At 46.2% G+C, this 21,363-nt stretch overlaps 1 protein-coding gene across 2 annotated transcripts; it reads right to left on the reverse strand.

The window, feature by feature from the left end:
• Positions 1–839: 839 nt before the first annotated feature.
• On the reverse strand, positions 840–20,855 carry LOC143831510 (C-type lectin domain family 2 member D-like). 2 transcript variants are annotated; one of them, XM_077324548.1, is made up of 7 exons: positions 20,735–20,855; positions 12,216–12,263; positions 10,701–10,766; positions 9,026–9,118; positions 8,015–8,199; positions 5,766–5,869; positions 840–2,777 (listed from the first exon to the last, which is right to left on the reverse strand). In XM_077324548.1, the coding sequence occupies exons 2-7, from the start codon at positions 12,232–12,234 to the stop codon at positions 2,627–2,629; spliced, it is 618 nt and encodes a 205-aa protein (XP_077180663.1). In that variant the 5' UTR covers positions 12,235–12,263; positions 20,735–20,855; the 3' UTR covers positions 840–2,626. The 2 variants fall into 2 exon arrangements, with proteins under 2 accessions (XP_077180663.1, XP_077180664.1); XM_077324549.1 differs by lacking the exon at positions 20,735–20,855 and adding an exon at positions 20,331–20,707.
• Between the last annotated feature and the right edge of the window lie 508 nt (positions 20,856–21,363).

A 21,363-nucleotide genomic window follows, 5' to 3' on the forward strand; every position in this document is an offset into this window, starting at 1 on the left:
GTCGATGGAAGGTGGTCATGGAGGTGGGCCAGGCTCTTCTCCCCGACCTCCTACAGCAGGATGCAAAACAGTATGCAGCTCGGCTTTCTAATACAAGCCCAGCTTTCTGCTTTGGGTGGCCAACCAAGAAATATGTCTTCACTGTGGTTCTTCACATGTAGAGAACGACTGGAGTGACACCAAATCAAAGAATATGCCTTCAAAGCTTACATGCAGATAGGGCTTACGCTCACTTGAAGTTAATCCACAAGAAATTGACCTGCAGATTTTGTGGATTTAACTATAGGTTGGAAAATCTTTTCCCTAGGCCAGAAAGAGTTACAGGCGTCATTTATGCTACATTTATTATTATTGCACCTAAATGCAAGCCCTGCTGGATAAGATCAGTGAGTAATCTAGTCCAGTATCCTGCTTCATATATACGTCTTGGAGGGCCAATGAACAATCTAGAGAAACCAATTTGTTTCCAGTTCCAGTTTGTTCCAGTGTAACAAAATGATGGGCATGATGATAAGGACAAATTCAGTGGGTGTCACTTTTCTCAGCAAGGTGATAGCCATAATTTATTTCTGCAAATCAGGCAGCTGTAAAATGCCTCTGCACCCAGCTTGGGTCACTGTTTATTATGGTTCTGTTCTCCAAATCTATCCTCCCTGGTCTGGATTTGTAAATAACAATCTTTGGTTTCTCTGGAATCCATTGATGATGAGTCCTTCCTTCCTTCCTTCCTTCCTTCCTTCCTTCCTTCCTTCCTTCCTTCCTTCCTTCCTTCCTTCCTTCCTTCCTTCCTTCCTCCTTCCTTCCTTGATTGCTATCCTGCCCTCCCTCCCGCCCCCTCCCTTAATTGCTATCCTGCCTTTCCTCCCTCCCTTCCAAAAAGTTTATATTTATGTTAGACAGCTGGATCACATACTTATCACCAACGGGTAGGCATTTGGTATAGTTCCTGAGTTAATGGTAGCCAGATGAATAGGCGACTGGATAGGTTCGTGGAGAACAGACCCTTTAATAGCTACTAGCCATGGTGACTTAAGGCAATCTTCATATTTAGAGGCAGAAAATCTCTGCAGGTGTGATAATCTGCTAGGAGTGATAATCAGGGGAAGGCTTTGTCCTCTGTGCCCAGTTTATTGGCCCTCCAGGATGGCTGGTTGGCCACAGTGTGAGCCAGGATGCTGGAGTACACAGGACCACTGGTCTGATCCAGCACGGCTCTTCTTAAGGAAGTCTCCACCATATACTCCAACACCCACTTTAGGGCATCCTGGCAATGACAGGCAAAAGCAGACTCTATATTAAGTCACAAGCCACACACTGAAATTCAGTGAAAACATTACAGGCACAGAACAAGCATAATTAACATAAAAATATAGGAATGTCCTAGGTGAGCTAAAGCAAAATGGACTCATAGGGACAGCTTTGTTGGCTGTGTTATGGAATGAGAGTGAATTGCCCATGCCCAATATTTGCTTAATGTCAGAAGGAATGTCAGGGAATTTGGGGAGCCTGCATTTTGTTTCCTATAGTTGGAGGGTGTCTTCTATTTTCTTCCTGTCCTCCCCTCCAGCTCCGGGTGATATGGGATTTCCTGTGGGAAGTGTGTGTGTGGTGGTGAGGTTGGGGTTACACAGGAGAGAGGACACATGACAGAACCAGTGAAAGGAATGAAATCCTGCCCTCCCCAGGCTCTGCTCTACAGCAGGGGTAGTCAACCTGTGGTCCTCCAGATGTTCATGGACTACACTTCCCATGAGCCCCTGCCAGCAAACACTGTCAGGGGCTCATGGGAATTGTAGTCCATGAACATCTGGAGGACCACAGGTTGACTACCCCTGTTCTACAGTTCGTTTCTTTTTCCTTTCAGGCCTGTCCTCTTCCAGTACTGGAGGAATGTACACAGATTCACTGGTCAAGTGCTTTCACTTCCCCCTACTTTACGGCGAACCTGGAGATAATAATTCAAAATACTGTGGAATATCAAGATACGAAGCAACCATGGCTTACCCCAATCTTGCTTGGACATCTGCTATTCCTCTCATCTCACCCCCAGCCTACTGTGACCAACAGGGTGTCCAACCAGATGACGTCCAACATGTGGAACAATGGCGGAGGTAAATCTTAGGACTGTATCCTTGCCCTGTCTTTTTCCTTTTCCATTTCTAGAGGCGCTCGTATGGAGGCCCTGGGATGCTAATTGCTTCAAACGGGAATGCAATTTTGGAGACTAACGCTTATTGGCTTGCACTCCATGATGTGTGCTTCGTAATCCGTACAGCTGGTATCAGCTGACAGGCAGAACTTAGGAGGGCCAGAGAAAGGGTTTCATGCACATTGTCTTGCAAGCGTTAAAGATTATTGTTCCCGTAGGTCGTGGGGTTTACGGTGGGGAGAGACTGAGGTTGTGGGGCAGCAGCTCGGTAAGATTGGAATCCAGGGACTTCCTGATTCATATCTCAGTTTTGTAAACGTTATACTCCCTCAACTCTGGCCCCATGTCTGTCCTAAATAAAGACTAGAGGGAAAGGGGTACAATAACAGCAACTATGGGCGCAGAGAGAGGTTGATTCTGCCACTGGCTCCTGTGTCGCCCAACAGGCAGCTTTGTTCCTCTCCCATGCCAAGGAAGTCACGTATCCCTGCTGGCGAGGTCTGCTTTTCTCTTCCTGGAGCAGGCATCTGGCTGGCTACAGAGGAAGTTATTCTCTTGGGAGCACCTGGTGCTGCTCACCCCCGTGCTGTCTAGGTAGGCACACTCGCTGTTCCCTTGCACAGGAAACCTGAAATAAGCAGTTTTAAAATGATTAAATATGACATCTTTAAAGTGCCCTTTCTCGGAGGAGGTCAAAGCTGCAAATAGGGTTCTTTTTCACCCTCCCCATTTTATCCTTAGAATAGCCAAAGAATCATAGAGTGGGAAGGGACCTCCTGGGTCATCCTCTCCGTCAGATGGCTATCCAGCCTCTGTTTAAAAATCTCCACAGATGGTGAACCCACCACTTCCCGAGAAAGCCTGTTCCACTGAGAAACCGCTCTAATTGTCAGGAACTTCTTCCGGATGTTTAGATGGAATTTCCTTTGCATTAATTTCATCCCATTGGTTCTGGTCTGCCACTCCGGGGCAAGAAAGAACAACTCTGCTTCATCCTTTATAGAGCAGCCATGTGAAGGACGTTAGGCAGAGCAAGACAGAATGCTGGCTCATGGCTTTGGGTGAGAACTGTGGCTGAGCAAGAATTAAACATGGGTCCTCCAAGCCTGTATCTGGAGGGTGTCTCCCAGTTTCTGGTTCTCCTCACCTCCAGCTCTGGTGATATAGGATTTTCTGTGTAAAGTGTGTATGTGGGTGTTCTTCTAGTGTACTCTTAGACTGGAGAACAGTAGCACCTTCAAGACCCAGAAGAGCTTCAAGATATAAGCTTTCAAGAGTGAGACACAAGGAGAAATGGAGATCTCGGAGTCCTTTTATTGCAGTCAGAAGGAGGGAAGGACTCTGGAAAGACCGCTTGTAAAGGATGCAAAGGGTTTGGAGCATGCTGCAATCAGCTTGCTTAGAACAGAGGAGAATCCTGACCTAGGTAGGCCACACAAGCCCAATCTGGTCAGATCACGGAAGCTAAGCAGGGCTGACCCTGGAGAGTATTTGGATGGGAGACCTCCAAGGATTTGGTTGGCGTTTCTGCACAGAACACTAGAAGAAGAGTTGGATATTATACCCCGCTTACCTCCCTGAAGGAGTCTCAAAGTTGCTTACATTCACCTTCCCTTCCTTTCCCCATAAGAGACACCCTGTGAGGGAGGTGAAGCTGAGAGAGCTCTGACAGCACTGATCTTTGAGAACAGCTCTAACAGGACCATGGCCATCCCAAGGTCACCCAGCCGGCTGCCTGTGGAGGAGTGGGGAATCAAACCTGGCTCTCCAGATTAGAGGCTGCCACTCTTAAACAATGCTGGCTCGCGAGGGGTCATGATGCAGAAACAGGCATTGGCAAACCAACTCTGAATGTCCCTTGCATGACTACACTACAAATATCATATGATAATAATAGATAAGAGCAGAAGGGAGATGCTTAGAGACAGAAAATCAGTAAAATCTGTGGCAAGATAAGAATTCATGTCCCCACTCAGCCCTGGAGGAGTCCATTGTTCTAAACACGTGAATTAACTCAAGTTCAGCAGTGTAGTCATTTCTCTTGTTTCTGATGAAGAGGGTTCTGACTCTTGAAAGTCCTGAAACTCTCGTTGGTCTCGAAGGTGCTCCTGGACTCAAATCTATCTGTTCTACTGCAGATCAACATGACTGCCCATTGAAAGGAGCCTCCACTTTACAGACGTTATGGTCTGTGTTGCAGTGCCACCTGCTGGGGTGGAGTCAGCAGAGCAGCAAGAATTCCTCCAAGTGGCTGAACAGGGATGGGTTAATGCTCCCGATGAAGATAGATTCAAGTGGGTAGCCGGGTTGATCTAAAGTAGCACAACAAAAATGGAGTCCAATAGCACCTTTAAGACCAATAAAGGTTTATTCAAGGTGTGAGCTTTCGTGTGCAGGCACACTTCCTAGTGCTACTGGACTCCATTTTTTGTTGTGCTTCCTATGAATGTATCGTCAAAGGCTTTCACGGCTGGAATCAATTCGCTTTTGTAGTTTTCTGAGGTTGTGAGGCCATGTTCTGATGCTCCTAAAGTTCCACCTACATCTGTGGCTGGCATCTTCAGAGGTCTGGGACGGCAAGATATTTCTCTCTCCCTCTATGGCGTCTTTCTGTGACAGACTTCCCTATGAACTTGCTAGTTTAGAGCAGCAGATCTTCCTCTTTCTGTTGACACCATAACAGGGCTCTGTTCTAAATGCTATCAGGTTTTGTTTTATACACAATGGCATGTGTAGTTTCCCATATCTTATATCCTGAAGCTCATTTCTCTTTCCCTCCCAAGCTGGGCAGGGACTGCAACAATTTTTCTCATTGTAAAAGTGAGAAGAGCAAAATTTCAACAACAGGAAATTGGAAGACTCCCAGAAGACTCTCTCAGGCGGGAGTCAGCACCTGATAGCTGCAAGTATCCTGTTGCTACAAAGTCACAGGAACAAATTGTGAACAGTCAAACAGCACATCAATCAGCTGACTTCCTGATCACCATTGGTGAAAGAGAAACAAGTCAAACTTGCAGGTGTTCAAGAGTTTCTACCAGTGATTTAACCTGGGACCATATGCATGCAAAGTAAGTGCACAGCTGTTAGCCATGACCCCTTCCCTGGAAGGAGTTTTGAATAACTGAACTTTGCATACACTGAATGTAATGTATTACTGAGCCAAAATTTCACCCTGTTCCCAGTAACTTGGGTAGCAGCCCTAAACATGTATCTTTTCACTTTCAGCTGTGTTCAGCTAATGATCCCCCTGGAGAACAGTGGATAATGTGCAAGTCCCAGAAACATGTGTTAAAAATTCCCCTTACAATAGGCAAACACTGAAAGACAAATGGAGAAATTCCATCTAAACATCTGGAAGAAGTTCCTGACAGCTAGAGCGGTTTCTCAGTGGAACAGGCTTCCTCGGAAGGTGGTGGGTTCTCCATCTTTGGAAATTTTTAAACCGAGGCTGGATAGCCATCTGACGGAGAGGCTGATTCTGTGAACGCTTAAGGAGGTGGCAGGTTACAGTGGATGAGTGATAGGGTTGTGAGTGTCCTGCACAGTGCAGGGGGTTGGACTAGATGACCAACTCTATGATTCTATGAGAGAGCGTTGAGAAAAAGAAATCACTCACTGTTTTTTTAGCTCTGTGCCATTCTGCCATTTCCACACCTGGCCTGATTGTCTCGAGAGGCCAATCCAATGATGAACAGAGCGAGTCAAGTTCACTAGAAAACTCTAGAATTCGAAAAATAAAAGAATGTTTACTATACCTCTGTCATGCCTCAGAACTCTCTACATCAAGGTGTCCCCAGTCTTGCTGAGCCAGTGTTAGAATTTTGGAGAATGAGTTCCATCACCCCAAAGAGCCAATCAGAAAATGGCTTCCACGGGGTTCCTGAGCCAATCAGAAATGTTGTGTGTGCAAAGCATCACTAGAGGCAGGTGTTTCTGGATGGGTACTCCCTGTAGACACACAAGCCTTATGCGTTCTTCTGAAGTGCCTCCAGTTCCATTGAGATGGATGAAAACTAGGATTGGCTCCTTGCTTTAGAGAAGGAATGCTTTGCTACAGAACAAAATAGGAATCCGGAAACCTGTTGGCAGGAGCCATTTTGGAGACTGTTGCTGTATATTCTACCTTTATACCCTTCTGCACTGATATCAGACACAACAAAGTTATACATACATTCCTTCATAAATCTGGTATACAGTGGGAGTGGACCCGGATTAAAATTAACTTTATAGCATATTAACTCATTTAAAAACATTCCCCCAACTTTATGTTCTATGAAGTAGCATGGTCCAAGTGGTGTCCTCTCCCTTGTAAAGCCTACAAAGTGACTGGAGACGTTTTGGCTCTTCTGGCACTGTCAAATACCAACCTGTTCTTCACAAGTTTGGGATATGACGCTTGTCAGGGTAAGGACTTTGCCAGAAATTCAGCGAGGGAGGAGGGGTCTACTGCAACTGCTTCTGCTCTTCATTGAAATTTTTCAGGGGTGGGAAAAGGCGTTCACATGCCTTGTCCCTGTGCTTGCTTGCTGCTGAAACCACTCTTCCCTAAACTCCTTCCTGGGCTCATTCCGCACACACTGGATAATGCACTTTCAATGTGCTTTTGCAGCTGGATTTCCCAGTTCAGAACAGGATAATCTACTTCTAAAGTGCACTGAAATTGCATTATCCAACATGTAGGGAATTCATCACATCAGCACGGAAATGCCGATCCGACAGCAACCTTGCCAGTCCCCCCCTCTCCCATGGCAGCCCAACAACTCCTGAACCAGAAAAGTTGAACCATGGCTCACAGATAAACCTTGGGTGAGTCATTTTTTCCCAAGTCTTCTTAAAGGGTCAAAAGGGGGAGATACCACAGCAGAGCATCACCATTTTGAAGAGGGAACTGCACAGCCCCTTTCCAAATTAAGGCATCACTCCCTAATAGCTAAGAAATGGCTGGTTTCATGAAAATATTTGTTAGGGAAGCTCTGAGAACATTTTAAAGCTCTTTGTCTAGACATTATCCACCATTTCTTGCTTCCTTAATTTCCCCTATACACCCACTGTTGCAATTTATAAAGGATGTTCCTTGAAAGAAAGACTTTTGCAAAACAAGCTGGACATAGATCGTGTAACAATCACTGCCAATAAATAATTCAGGGCCAATTGAAATATTTTATGACCCATGAAAGAAATGGACTGTTCTGTTTCAATACCAATTATGCAGTACTGTGAAACAATGCAGAGTGAGGGCAAAAAGACTTGTCCTTATTCTGGGTTGGCTTCATGATCTCAGATCGGATTGGCTACGTGGTACCATGATGCCATCATGTTAAGCAAATGATCCATGACTGACAGGCCTATGGTTGAGGCCGGGCTGTGGTCCCGGGGTTACCATCAAAGGATCCCCTAGAACCAATGAGATCAGGACCCTCGCTCCTAATGAAATAGCTCCGGACTGCACGCTGGACCCGGGAGGAGATGGGGGGTTAATTTTTAATGAATTGCCATCTTTTATATCTGGAGATTTTAAGGGTTGTCGTTTTATTCTTAAATTAAATAAAAATAAATAAAATAAATATTAATCATAGCCTGAAAAAAGAACCCTCCTATTTTTTTTAGCAGCAGATAGAACCAAATCAGATAGGTGAGAATGTTAAGTGATGTCAAGTCACTTCCGAATGAGGACTGAAATGGGGGGGGGGAAATGGAAGATTTGGGGCAGGCTTTCTGAGAACATTCCAGTTCCCCTGGGAACTCCCTTTATTCCGAACCAAGAATGTTTCCCCACGGCATGTCAGGACAAAGTAAGAACAACAGCAGCACATTTTTGCTCCAGACGATCAACCTGTCAGTCATGGATACATACACGTTCCTTACCAGGTCCCGCTCCGAATCAATCAAAGCCAATGTAGCATGAAATGAGGAGCAGATGGTTTCACTGCTATTCCAATCCCTTTCATTTTCAGATTTATAGTAGCATTTCCCGCGGTACCCAATCCAGTGGTCTGGACAGGCAGTGTCAGCAAGAGGAGGACATGATAAACAAGGCGGTGGCTTTCGAGCTGGAAGTAAAACAGAATACTCAGATTTCAGACAGCACATGAAGGTCTTCATACTATCTGGATGTCAAGCTCAATAGGTTGATTGGCTGTAGCTGCCCAGGGGTTCAGAAGCAGAAGCAGACTTTCTCAGCACCTAATACCTGAGGTCATTTGGGAGAATACCAATTTTAAGCTGATCCTACATTGAGCAGGGGGTTGGCCTAGATCAGGGGTAGTCAAACTGCGGCCCTCCAGATGTCCCATGGGAATTGTAGTCCATGGACATCTGGAGGGCCGCAGTTTGACTACCCCTGGCCTAGGTGGCCTGTATGGCCACTTCCAACTCTATGATTCTATAAAGGGATCGTGACTCAGTGGCAGAGCATCTGCCTGGCATGCAGAAGGTTCCAAGTACAATGAACAGCATCTCCAGTTAACAGGAAATGGCAGTAAGTGATGGGAAAGACCTAACCCTAAGACCCTATAAAGCTGCTGCCAATCCAAGCAGACAATCAGGTGCAACAAAAAAGGGTACCCGGCAAACGTGTGTAGTGAAAGTGAGGGGAAATGCAGAAGACAGAAGAAAACCGCTCAACATGCATGGCAAACACCAATGATTAAAGGCCCCTGATTTCCTTGGGACAGATTTTATCATGCCCTCAGATATTTCTCATCAAAGTATCTGGGTATTATGGGTATTATAAGCCCATTAATCCATTTACCTTTGGCTGACGCACTATATCCTTCAGCATGTCTCTGTGGAATAGATTTTGATCTTTCAAAAGTTGCTGCAGAACTTGATTTAAATGAAACGACAGGTGAAAGATTAAGATTCTTCTGCACTCACCGGCCAATGCGATGATGACAATAAGCAGAATAGTGACCACAAGGGTGACCGCAAGGGGGTATTTTTTGTCTGTAAGGCACTTTGGGCTGAAAACTGAAAAACAAAGATGGGTTTGAGAAGATTGTGGTCCCGGGACAGAAAAGTACCAGGCCCCCTTTTAAAGAATTGTTCAATGTTTGTTCCTTAAAGGGTATGATAGGCCTCGTTTACATTACATTAGGAATGTTCCAGGTGTGCTTGCATGAGAAATGTCCCAGGTGTGCTTGATCCTCTATTTGTGGGTATCTCATATTCTTTGTGTACTGAGTGGTGATGCAGTAAAGGAAAAACCCCTACAGAGCACTGAGGCATGCACAATGCTGTGTTGATTCCCACGAGTGGGTTTCCCATCTACAGCTATCAAAACTCGTATTTGTGAACACAAACGCAGCATCAGGAGCAAGAAATTATTGGCTCCTCTTGTCCAGAATTTTGTGACCTTCAACCACTCAGTTAAAAAGCTACGCTTTTGAGTGACTCAACAAGTCTCCATACCCGATGGCATACTTTCCGGGCAGCTTCGAAAAAGGGAGTTATTTTGGATATTTCCTTTTAAAATTGTATCACTGTATCCTTAATGAAGAGCTGGACTGGATGTGCGCATTTTAATTCTACATGTATAGTTCTGATACATTTCCCCATGAACGCTCTGGTAGAATAATTTCATTCCTGATTCCCACCCCCTTTCCTTTGGTTTCTCCACCCTGCACACAACTACTGATCTTCCATCACTCCCACATTCATAGCCGAAGGATTTATAGCGACAGAACTGATGACTCATGTCACAGTTGGATTGCTTTATCCTTGGCACCCCTATATTTAACCCCTCTATTGGCAAATCACTTTATTTTGGTTTACACATGAGGATGCACACTCAGGATTGAACCTTGGCTCTGGAGAGGTGTGTACAAGAAAATTGTAAAAAAAAAAAATCATTGGAATTTGATCATAATAGGCTTAAGTTGGTATATTTATTGTGCCTCATATATTTTTGACTTGTTTTACAGAATGGTGGCTCTTGCCTGCTTTGCTTTATTGATTGTGAGCTCCCCATCTGAAATTATTATTTTTTTCATCTGCAAATGGTAACCAAGAGAAAAAACGACATGAATGTGAACCAGCCATCTACAAAGTCGGAACACTGGTCCATCGCTAACTGCACAATATTATAGCATCTGACTTGAGGTGGACCTCCAGGATTTCAGATCTTCAGACTTTCCGTTAACTGAGGTCCTTGAGATAGAACTGGCCGGGACATTTTGTTTGCAAGTCTCTTTAAGCCATATTTCCTCCTTTTTCCATGCAATAAAATCCAGGATTGCCAAACGGGCTTTTAGGGAGTTGCATAACTTTAGCAGGCACAGCCTTCTGCAGCATGGCAAAGTAGTGGTGGGTGATAAGTTGTTTTGTGAATTTCTGGGTGCAACACAGCTGCCCAAAGAAAGAACACTTCCCAGGGGGAAAAAGCCAGCATCCCATCTAGAATCTATAAAATCTTATAAACAGACACCTCAAATGGCTATAAACCAAGCTCTGATAGCACACATTGATATTCTACCACTTACGCTAAGTGGGTTTGGCACTTTTGAAGGACGATTTCGGTTATAAATGCAACAAAATAAGTAATTAGCTTTACCGGTGTGTCCTGATTGTCCGGCCCCAGTTGACTTTGGATTCTGGGCCATCAGTTCAGAGTCCGCCTCTGTCCGGAAGCAAAAACAGGTGAAAATTACGATACCCTATTGTAATACCTCCATGAAATATGACTGATAAGCAGTTTTGTTTTTTCCCAGCATGGCTGTTGCCGCCTAGTTTACATTTTGGTTGGCCTTCCTCTTTTGTCTCCCATCTAGGCTGCGTGACCAGTTCACCTCTGCCCCTTGGACAATACAAGCACCGTCCCCTTTCATCAGAGAAAGAGAGAGGAGGTAACACTGCAACCGGCCGGCTCCAACAGAGAAAAGTGATGCAGAGGACTCCTCTGAGGAAGAGGCAGTCAGCAGACCTGATCTAAACCCATAACCAGTAACAGAGACACCGCAGGGGGATGCAGACTCTGAGAATCCAGAAATAGATCCTCAGCCAGGTACCAGTACAACATCCCCTCAGCTCCCCAGCCCTGAGTTGGCAACAGAGAGCCATCTACTGGCCAGTTCACTTCCCCTGTTACTGGAGCCTTGGAAACAATGTAGGAGGAAGACAAAGAGGGAACTGCAAGACAGGAGGCATAGTGCCAGGTTGGCAGCACAGCACCAACTCCATATTAATAATGAAGAGGAGTCTTTGCAGGAGCAGGACTGAGAAGGCTGGCAGGTGTTGAGCGTGAAGTTTACAAGCAGCCAACAAGACAGTGGGTGAGTGAAAGCAACCTGTCTGTTAAGTTACTGACCTTGCAGCTGATATTCTACTCTGATTCTGGTTTGTGTCCTAGAACTCTGCTTTTGGATTTCCCTTTGGACCTGAAGCTGTGAGTTTGGATTAACTGGTATTTGGATTTTGGACTGGTATTTTGACAAACTCTGATGGCTAGAAAGTACCCTTGTCAGTCTCCAGGGCCTATTCTGCACACATTGGATAATGCACTTTCAACGTGCTTTTGCAACTGGATTTTCCTGTGCAGAACAGGATAATCTACTTTGAAAGTGCATTGAAAGTGCATTATCTATTCTGTGCAGAATGAGCCCTAGTTGTGGTCAGGAGCAGTATTCCAAGGGGACTGGAAAGCAGAAACATACATGGAATCCACTATCCAATGCAAAGCGGAGTATAGCATGAGCTGGTAAGCAGAGCACAGCACATTTAGAGAAGGATTCTGATGCTAGTGACAGGATTTGGTATTGAATAGCATATAAGAGATTCAGTTTTTCTAGGCTTGGGAAGGGGAGAAAAACCCTGGGGAGACCTTCCTGATTGGTTGGAGATGTGAAGAAAACATTATTAGCTAAAAGGACTGATGGAACTGGAATTAAAGATTAATCAGGGGTTTTAATGCCATAAGGATATTTGTGCCAAGATGCACTTGATTCACTTGCATGAAGGCCCTGGTATGTCAGCAGCTCCTCATGTCTCTGGGCTATCACTGCTTTTCCATATGTCCTCACAGAATCTGCATGGGGGTTCCTCTCCTGACACATAAGCTTCTTCAACTCACCTGAGACTGCTGCTGCCATCCTCTGAACTTAGAGCAACAGGCCTCCACCTGTACAGAAACAAAAAGGAAGTCCATATGGCAGAGCTTGGAAACTTAAGCAGAGGCAGCCATAGAATCATACAATATCAGAGTTGGAAGGGATCTCCTGGGTCATCTAGTCCAATCCCCTGCACTATCACTCGTCCATTGTAACCTGCTACCCCCTTGAACCTTCACAGAATCAGCCATCAAATGGCTGTCCAACCTCTGTATAAAAATTCCCAAAGATGGAGAACCCACCACCTTCCGAGGAAGCCTATACCACTGAGAAACCACTCTGTCAGGAACTTTTTCCAGATGTTTAGATGGAATTTCTTTTGAATTAATTTCATCCCACTCATTTTGGTCCGTCCCTCTGTTCCATCCTCTATAGGGCAGCCTTTTAAATGCTTGAAGATGGCTATCAGATCCCCTCTCAGTCCTCTCCTCTCCAGGATAAACCAAGACCAAGCTCCCCCAACCTTTCCTCATACATTCCTCCAAACCCCTCACCATCTTTGTTGCCCTCCTCTGGACACGCTCCAGTTTGTCAACATCCCTCTTCAACTGGGGTGCCGAAACTGAACACAGTACTCCAAGCAAGGCCGAACCAGAGCAAAGTGGTACCATCACCTCCCATGATCTGGACACGATACTCCATTTGATACGGCCCAAAATCCCATTAGCCTTTTTAGCCACCGAGTCACACTGTTGACTCATATTCAATATATGGTCTACTAAGACTCCTAGATCCTTTTCGCACATGTTACTGCCAAGATAAGTCTCTCCCATCCTATATTGGTGTCTATGTTTTTTCCTAACTAAATCCAAAACTTTGCATTTGTCCCTATGGAATTTCATTTTATTCAGTTTAGCCCACTTCTTGAACCTTGGTTAGTTCCTGGAAGGGAGACCAAACAAGGAAATCCAGGTTGCTACACAAAAGCAGGAAAGGGAAACTACCCCTGGCCATCTATTTCACGGAAAGCCCCATGGGTGAGGCTGCCATGAGTCAATTGTGACTAGACAGTATGCTATTTAGCTAGTTGACTACCGTATTATAATAATCTATTGACACAATCTATGCCCTTTGAACACTGTGCTTTTGGTTCTTTAAGAATACCCCTCTTGTCCTTTTGATGTGTGTTTCTGCACAACAAAAAAGGCTAGAGACATACTTTTTGTTTTAAATGAAAGCTAGGAGCTCAGAGGAACTAGGATACTGTGGCTATGAAAAAAAGACCTAGCAATTATCATTTAAGCAATGACTAAGAATAGAGCTCACAAGGGATTGAGGGAAGGAAAATGGAGCCAATTTGGATTAGTGCACCATCCTGGCTAAAACGTCTGATAACATATTTTGAGGATGCTCACCTCTTCCCTTTTTGCACCTATTTCCAAAGCAACCCCCTATGACGACAGAAACAGGAGGAGGAAAAGCCATCGGTATGTTTGCCAAAGTATTTGCATGCCTAACGAGACCTTTAAATCATGGCCTTTGTGCATTAACACCACGCAAGTGAATATTTTTCATGTGTCTTTACAAATGCCCACTTTCATGCCACCTCCCCAACGGAAGGCATGGCAGAGGAGTCATTGTCTTCCCAACAATACTTTCTCCTGTTGGCCAAACAGCCTCCTTTTGTGCAGCTGAAGAAAATTTAGGTTCATCTGCATAATCTGAAGGATCTTCCAAGCGGCTTTTGTGGCAGAAGCAGCTGTTGAACTGACGTTAGGAAACAACTTCACTTGCAAATGAGTAGGTGGGAAATGCAAAACCTCAACACGAAGAATGCCTCTTTCTTTTCCTACGAGCGGCTTATAAGAGCTTATCAACAGGAGGAACAGTTCCTTGGGACACTTCACTTTCCATGGTCTAGAAATGTACCCTGCTTTTTACTACCCAAAGGAGTTTCAAAATGGCTTACTATCATCTTCCTTTTCTCTCCCCACAAGAGAAATCCTGCAAGGCATTTATTTATTTATTACACTTATAGCCTGCCATTCTCTGTAGGCAGGTTGCAGAGCGTATAAAACCCATTAAAACCCCAACCCCATAAAAACCGGGATAAAAACCCACAACTAACCAAGATTAGCAACATAGGATAACACCTTTCCTGCCCAGCAGCCAATCGCCTCAGGGGGATTGTCCCTCGAGGGGCCTGGTAGATCTTAGTCCTGGACTCAACCAAAGACCTGGTGAAAGAGATCTGTCTTGCAGGCCCTATGGAACCGTGCAAGCTCCATCAGGGGCCTCAGTTCTCCCAGAGCTTATTCTACCAGGTTGAGGGTAAGTGAAGCTGAGAGTGCTCTGAGAGAACTGTGACCAGATTAGAGGCTGCCCCTCAACCACTACACCAAGCTAGTTTTTTAAATATCCGAAAGGCTGTCAGAGGAGGATGGGCAGCTTGGTGTAATGGTTAGGAGTGTGGACTTCTAATCTGGTGAGCTGGGTTTAATTCCGCGCTCCTCCACATGCAGCCAGCTGGGTGACCTTGGGCTCACCACAGCCCTGATGAAGCTGTTCTGACTGAGCAGTAATATCAGGGCTCTCTCAGCCTCACCTCCCTCACAGGGTGTCTGTTGTGGTGGCCATTGGGCTCTTAGCTGTGATGTTTTTCTGTGATTTTTTGTAGATAAATAGCAAGATTGACGATTTTCAAGGTAAAAGCTTTTGAGAGTCAAAGCTCCTTCTTAAGGGTAAATTTTCCCTCATCTGTCCTGACTTGGACCACCAAGGTGACACTTTATGTAGATACCTGCAGTGGCCTAAATATCAGCTTATCCGTTTCCACACAGATTCTGACTGTTCTCGATGATTGCTAGGAAATTGAAACGCCTCACACGCCTTCTGGCAAGATGAGAGGGGATATGCTGCCAGAATGAAGAGAATTTATCAGCTGTTGCAGCAGGAAACATACTTCCCCCACAACTTGTGATTTCAGCATTCAATGGACTCTTCAGCTGAGAGGAAATTCGAATGTCAGGCAGCAAAGCCTAACTTTCATACTCTATCAATATGGTGGAATAATGGTTAGAATAGGATCTGGGAGATGTATGTACAACCACCACACTGCCATAGAAACTCAGTGGGGCAATATGAAGACATGGGCCAGTTCCATTCTCTCAGCCCAACCTAGAATCATAGAATCCTAGAATCATAGAGTTGGAAGGGGCCAGACAGGCCATCTAGTCCAACCCCCTGCTCAACGTAGGATCAGTCCTAAGCATCCTAAAGCAACCTAGTCACAGGTGGTGGTTGTACAGATAAAACACTGTGGGTGTCACGAACCCCACCTGATAAGTGCAGTCGTGGGCCCCTCCTCGATATTCCAAATCCAGAGACTACCGACACTTCACAATTCACCAGAAAGTTGCTTTTATTGAAGATGGGACGCATAGACAGTCACTAAAGCCAAGGCAATGCGTACACAGGAAAACTGACAGCAACACCGCTCTCAGATCAGACCCAGGTTTCATAGGCACAGGAGTAAACCCCTTCCGCTCCCCCTTAACAGGAGAGCTCGAAGCGACCTTTTCCGGAGAATTTGAAGTCAGCGGGGTGTGATGCTGTTGGAGCCAGCAAGGCTGCTGCTTTTTACAAGTCAAAGGGGAGCACCAGATCCCCCCTGCCCGGGAGAGGGGAAGAGGAAGGAAGTGATTTGAGCAAGGATGTTTCTTTGACACCTCTAGTAGGGGCAAGCGGAGGCCGCCCTGAGAAAGGAGAAAACAGGGGAAGTAAAAGGGGGGAAGGGGCACCTGACAGTGGGCTAGAGTGAGTCGGAACGTTTTGTTTTGTTTTTGCACCTGCGTTGACTTGCTCCTTGTGAGCCTGCCTGGGGTAGTGGTTAAGAGCGGCAGCCACTAATCTGGAGAACTGGGTCTGATTCCTCTCGCTACAAAAAAGTTCATTACATGTATGAAAGGTTATTCCAATGAAAGCTTGGGACATTTTCGTAACAGCTTGAGCAGGGGTAGTCAAACTGCGGCCCTCCAGATGTCCATGGACTACAATTCCCAGGAGCCCCTGCCAGCATTCGCTGGCAGGGGCTCCTGGGAATTGTAGTCCATGGACATCTGGAGGGCCGCAGTTTGACTACCCCTGAGCTTGAGCATAATAGGATAAACAAACCCGGAGTTCAAGCTATTTCTAATTGAACCCAACTGACATTATTCTTTGAATGGCAGATGGCCCATATTTGCATGGAATGGGAATCATGGAGACACACTCTCAAAGAGGTTAATTCCAGCCAGATAAAGAAAGCCCAGGACTTTAATGGAAGAAAGCAGGTAGAACTCTGGCTAGTTGCCGGGTAACGGAGGCCACATTCTGCCATTGCTTCCAGGTCAGGACACAAAGGCCTATTCCATGAAACATATGTCCCATGATGTGAAGAAAGAAATCAGGAAACAGGGTTTTACTCGAGGTGTCGTGTGACTCCCATTATCTAGGGCAGCCGTTCTCAGCCTTTATGACCATTGAGATACCCCTAAAACATTCTTCAGGCTTTCAGAAATCCCAAAAGTGGCGTGATCGTGCAGAATATGGTTGGGAAGCAAAGCTGTGAAAATGCCCACCCAGGGCCCCTCTGAACCCCACCCCTTCCAGGCCCATCAATGGCCATGGGGGGGGGCAGGTCAACATGACCATATCACCTGATAAATGTTTAACAAATTTTAACCACACACAATTAACTCACACCCAATTTGGGAAACCAAGGGCCATCAAGAAATCTCAGGATTTCCCAGAAAGGGCCACCAAGAAATCCCAGAAAATCCCAGGTTTAAGAAAGCCGGATCTAGGGCCACCCTATGTTTCTCTTAACCTATAGTTCTAACTTTAATCAGCAGCTTCTTGGCCTTAACACCTGCTGGGTCACATCTGTCTGCCCACATTAGTTTTAGTGGGATGTGCTTCCAGAAAAGCCCCCCGCCTAAACACACACACACACCATTTCGTTATATATTATATAAAAGTAAAGGTATCCCCTGTGCAAGCACCGGGTCATGTCTGACCCTTGGGGGGACACCCTCCTGCGTTTTGATGGCAGACTCAATACGGGGTGGTTTGCCAGTGCCTTCCCCAGTCATTACCGTTTACCCCCCAGCAAACTGGGTACTCATTTTACCGACCTCGGAAGGATGGAAGGCTGAGTCAACCTTGAGCCGGCTGCTGGGATTGAACTCCCAGCCTCATGGGCAAAGCTTTCAGACGGCTGCCTTACCACTCTGTGCCACAAGAGGCTCTTATATATTATATATTTCTTCTCAAACTGCCATGGAGCAGCTGGTGGACCATAGGGGAGCGCATATTATTATTATTATTATTATTATTTAATTTCTAGACCGCCCTTCTCCCAATAGGTCTCAGGGCGGTTTACAACATAAATAGTTAAAACACAATAAAATCCCCATAAAAACCCCAATTAAAAGTTACATATAACATATCACATAACATATAGCGGCGGTGGTCAGCCTGGTGGAGAGAATAATGTTCAGAAGAGGGTGGCACCAATACAATAGATCTAACCATGATCTCGGTGTTAGAGATCTCAATATTGGAGGGGATCCTCTGATGGATTAGTGGGAGAGCTGCCCTGATATGATGCATGCGTGTGTGGTCCCACTGATTCAGTCCCTGCTTTGGTATCAAGAAACTTATTTCTTCCCAGAAACAACTTGCCCATGGACTTATCATTGCACAGCAGTGGCATGAGCCTTCGTGTGACAAGTAAAAAGCCTGTGTGGGCTAGATAAACCCCCCCCCAGTAAATATTATCTCTGCTGCAAGGTAAAGGTATCCACAGTGCAAGCACCAGGTCATGTCTGACCCTTGGGGTGACGCCCTCTAGCGTTTTCATGGCAGACTCAATACGGGGTGGTTTGCCAGTGCCTTCCCCAGTCATTACCGTTTACCCCCCAGCAAGCTGGGTACTCATTTTACCGACCTCGGAAGGATGGAAGGCTGAGTCAACCTTGAGCCGGCTGCTGGGATTGAACTCCCAGCCTCATGGGCAGGCAGCTTCAGACAGCATTTCTGCTGCCTTACCACTCTGCGCCACAAGGGGCTCTGCTGCAAAGCATCCTGTTATTAGCAGTAAAGTAGAACTCCTCCAAAACAACTTGCTAGGAAATTGAAACGCCTCACACGCCTTCTGGCAAGATGAGAGAGAATGAAGAGAATTGCTGCCAGAGAATGAAGAGAATTTATCAGCTGTTGTAGCAGGAAACATACTTCCCCCACAACTTGTGATTTCAGCATTCAATGGACTCTTCAGCTGCATTCCCTGGCTCTCTCCTCCACTTATGACCAATGGACCTTCAGGACTATAATACAAAATGCACTCTCCCGGTAATGTCTTGTGTTGAATCCTTTGAATGCTGAATTTTATGTTCTACAAAACATTTCTACCTATCGTGAGCGGGAGAAAGTTCCTCCTATATGCTAGCATCATCGGCAGTAGAGTCATCATCCCGAATCCCCTGACAGAACATCTGTGTAAGGAGGGAGGGTAGCATATTTAACAATAGCTCTAGGGAAAGGGAAGTTCCTGTAAGAACATCCGGGAAAGTGATTACTAAATATTAGGAAAATCAGTCCTCACAACCCCATGGAAGGTGGCAGCAAGGTCTGGGTTTATTAATATACCATGTTTCGACTTTGAAATCCTGAGAGTGGCTTACAACGTTGAAAATAATACAAAATTAACCATTTCTTCTCCCTGCCTTTACATTACCAATACATTGGCTCCTGTTGTTGAGTGAATTCTAGAGAATTCCTCCTCGAAGGGACGTCAGAAAGCAGCTGAGAGTCTGATTTGCCTTTGTCATTTGGTATTTTCACTTTCCTAATACTCTCATGTAATCCTTTAACGTGTCCTCAGAGAGAGAAACTGGTTTCTGAAATCCTGAAATCTGGTGTAATCTGAGTCATCATTTATTTAACTTCTAGTTGGTGAAGCAAAAGGACCTCATGAAGAGAATAACTAGATTCCAGTAGCACCCTGGAGAGGAACAAAATTTTTCTGGATGCTCTCTGGAACTTATTTAAGCATAGCATAGAGAAAAAGTGTCTTTAAAAAGCAACTAAAATTTGGGAAATTTGTCCAGGGAGAGCCTCTAATTTAATTCTTAAGACAAAACTAAACATGACAAGGCAACCATTCTCAGAAGAGTCACACATCTGAGGTGCCAACAAATGCTTTCCGTTATTTTGACCACTATGGAAATATTCTACATTATCCAAGCTGTCACATTGGTTCCCTGGCTTTAGTAGAAGAAGTCCTTATATATTAAAATGACCTATTTGTAATAAACAGACAAAGGCAGCATTCTTTTCTTTTCCTTGCGTCCCCTGTCACATTTGGAAGAGCGACAGAAAAGCCCTCACTTTCCCCCCAGTTCTTGACTAAGAAACGTTTCACTCATACTGAAGAAAGCCTGATTAGTAGTTTTTAAGGGCACAGTTGACTTTCAGCCCCTTCTATTGTTTGCTAAACTTACACGCAACTCTCAACCCATCCATGCACAATCGTCCTGCGCATCATCCTCAAAAATACATCGGCTTCGGCCATCGACGATATGCTCCAAAACCTGCTGGATTCATTTTAAATCCCTCGCAGCTTTGCCACAGCATTTTTTTTACAGTGTCTTTCGATGTGCTTTTGCAGCTGGATCGCCCTGTGCGGAAGGGGACAACCTGCTTCCCAAAAATGCACAGAAAGCGGGTGCGGAACGAGATGGGGGAAAGCCCTTCGCGTTCTTCATCCCCTTCGGCCCCAGGGGGGGGGGGGAAAGAGGCCAGCTCCCCAATGCAGGGGTAGTCAACCTGTGGTCCTCCAGATGTTCATGGACTACAATTCCCACGAGCTCCTGCAAGTGCTGGCAGGGGCTCGTGGGAATTGTAGTCCATGGACATCTGGAGGATCACAGGTTGACTACCCCTGCCAATGGACTGCAACAGAGAGGAAAGGAAACCCTCCACCCACAAGAGGACGCCAAGAGGAGACACAGAGAAACTTTTTTTTTTTGGGGGGGGGGAGAATCTGCGCGAGGGAAAAAGAGACCCCCCCACACCACACACACACACACACACACCCTTCATACAGACGTCCAAGACAAGCCCTGGCCTTGCTATCCATCCTCCAGGCAGCGGGTATCGAATTCGCTCCCGCTGAGCGCCTCTCCGCGTCCTGAGGGGGAAAAGGGTTCGCGGCCAAGGCCGTCTCCCCTCCGCCCAGGCCTCGGGGTCGTCCGACCGAGGCCGCCCAGCAGTTTTCCACGCGCGGCTTTTGTCTCCAGGCCGGCTCCGTCCTTCGCGGCGCAGAAAGGCGGGCGTTTTCCTGCTGCGCGCAGCCCGGAGGCCTCATCGCTTGTTGTGATCCCTCGTCCCTGTGGTCGTTGTTGGGGGCGGAAAGGGAAACCCTGCCCGCGATCCTAGGAGAGGGGCGCCTTCGCCGAAAGCGAGCGCCCACCCCCCACCCCAAATCCCACCTCCTTACCATGTCTCGGCTCCTCGGGTGGCGAAGCAAAAGAGGGAGACGAGAGACGCTCCCTGTGGCTGAGGCGCAAAGCAAGCGATTCCCAGGGACGCCTCGCTGCCTTTCGCTGCTCCTCCCTCCCCGCTAAGCGTAATCGTGGTTTTAGTCCGGGGGTAGTCAAACTGCGGCCCTCCAGATGTCCATGGACTACAATTCCCAGGAGCCCCCTGCCAGCATTCGCTGGCAGGGGGCTCCTGGGAATTGTAGTCCATGGACATCTGGAGGGCCGCTGTTTGACTACCCCTGTTTTAGTCCTACAACCCGCCCTTCCTCCTCCTAGGATCATTGTGGGGTCCAGTTTATTTGTCTATCCATTTGTCTATCGATTCAGCAAGAGACTATTGTTCTAAAGAACCCGAAACAGCTTTGGTCTCTGGAGCTGTTTGTTACACACAAGGCCTCTCCATCCTCTGATGGTTTCTTTTATGGCCCGGTTTTGTTTTGTTTCTTGCTTTTTGAGGGTCTTCCAAAACTGCTGGCGCACGCCGTGCTTATTCCTTTACTCACTTGTTTCTCCTGCCATTCGAGGGCAAGTCTGGCACCTCAGCGGTTTCCACAATGTCTGGGAGCTGCCCGTCCCTCAGCCCCTT

The sequence above is a fragment of the Paroedura picta genome, chromosome 3, assembly GCF_049243985.1.
Source record: "Paroedura picta isolate Pp20150507F chromosome 3, Ppicta_v3.0, whole genome shotgun sequence".
NCBI classification, from domain to species: Eukaryota; Metazoa; Chordata; class Lepidosauria; order Squamata; family Gekkonidae; genus Paroedura; species Paroedura picta.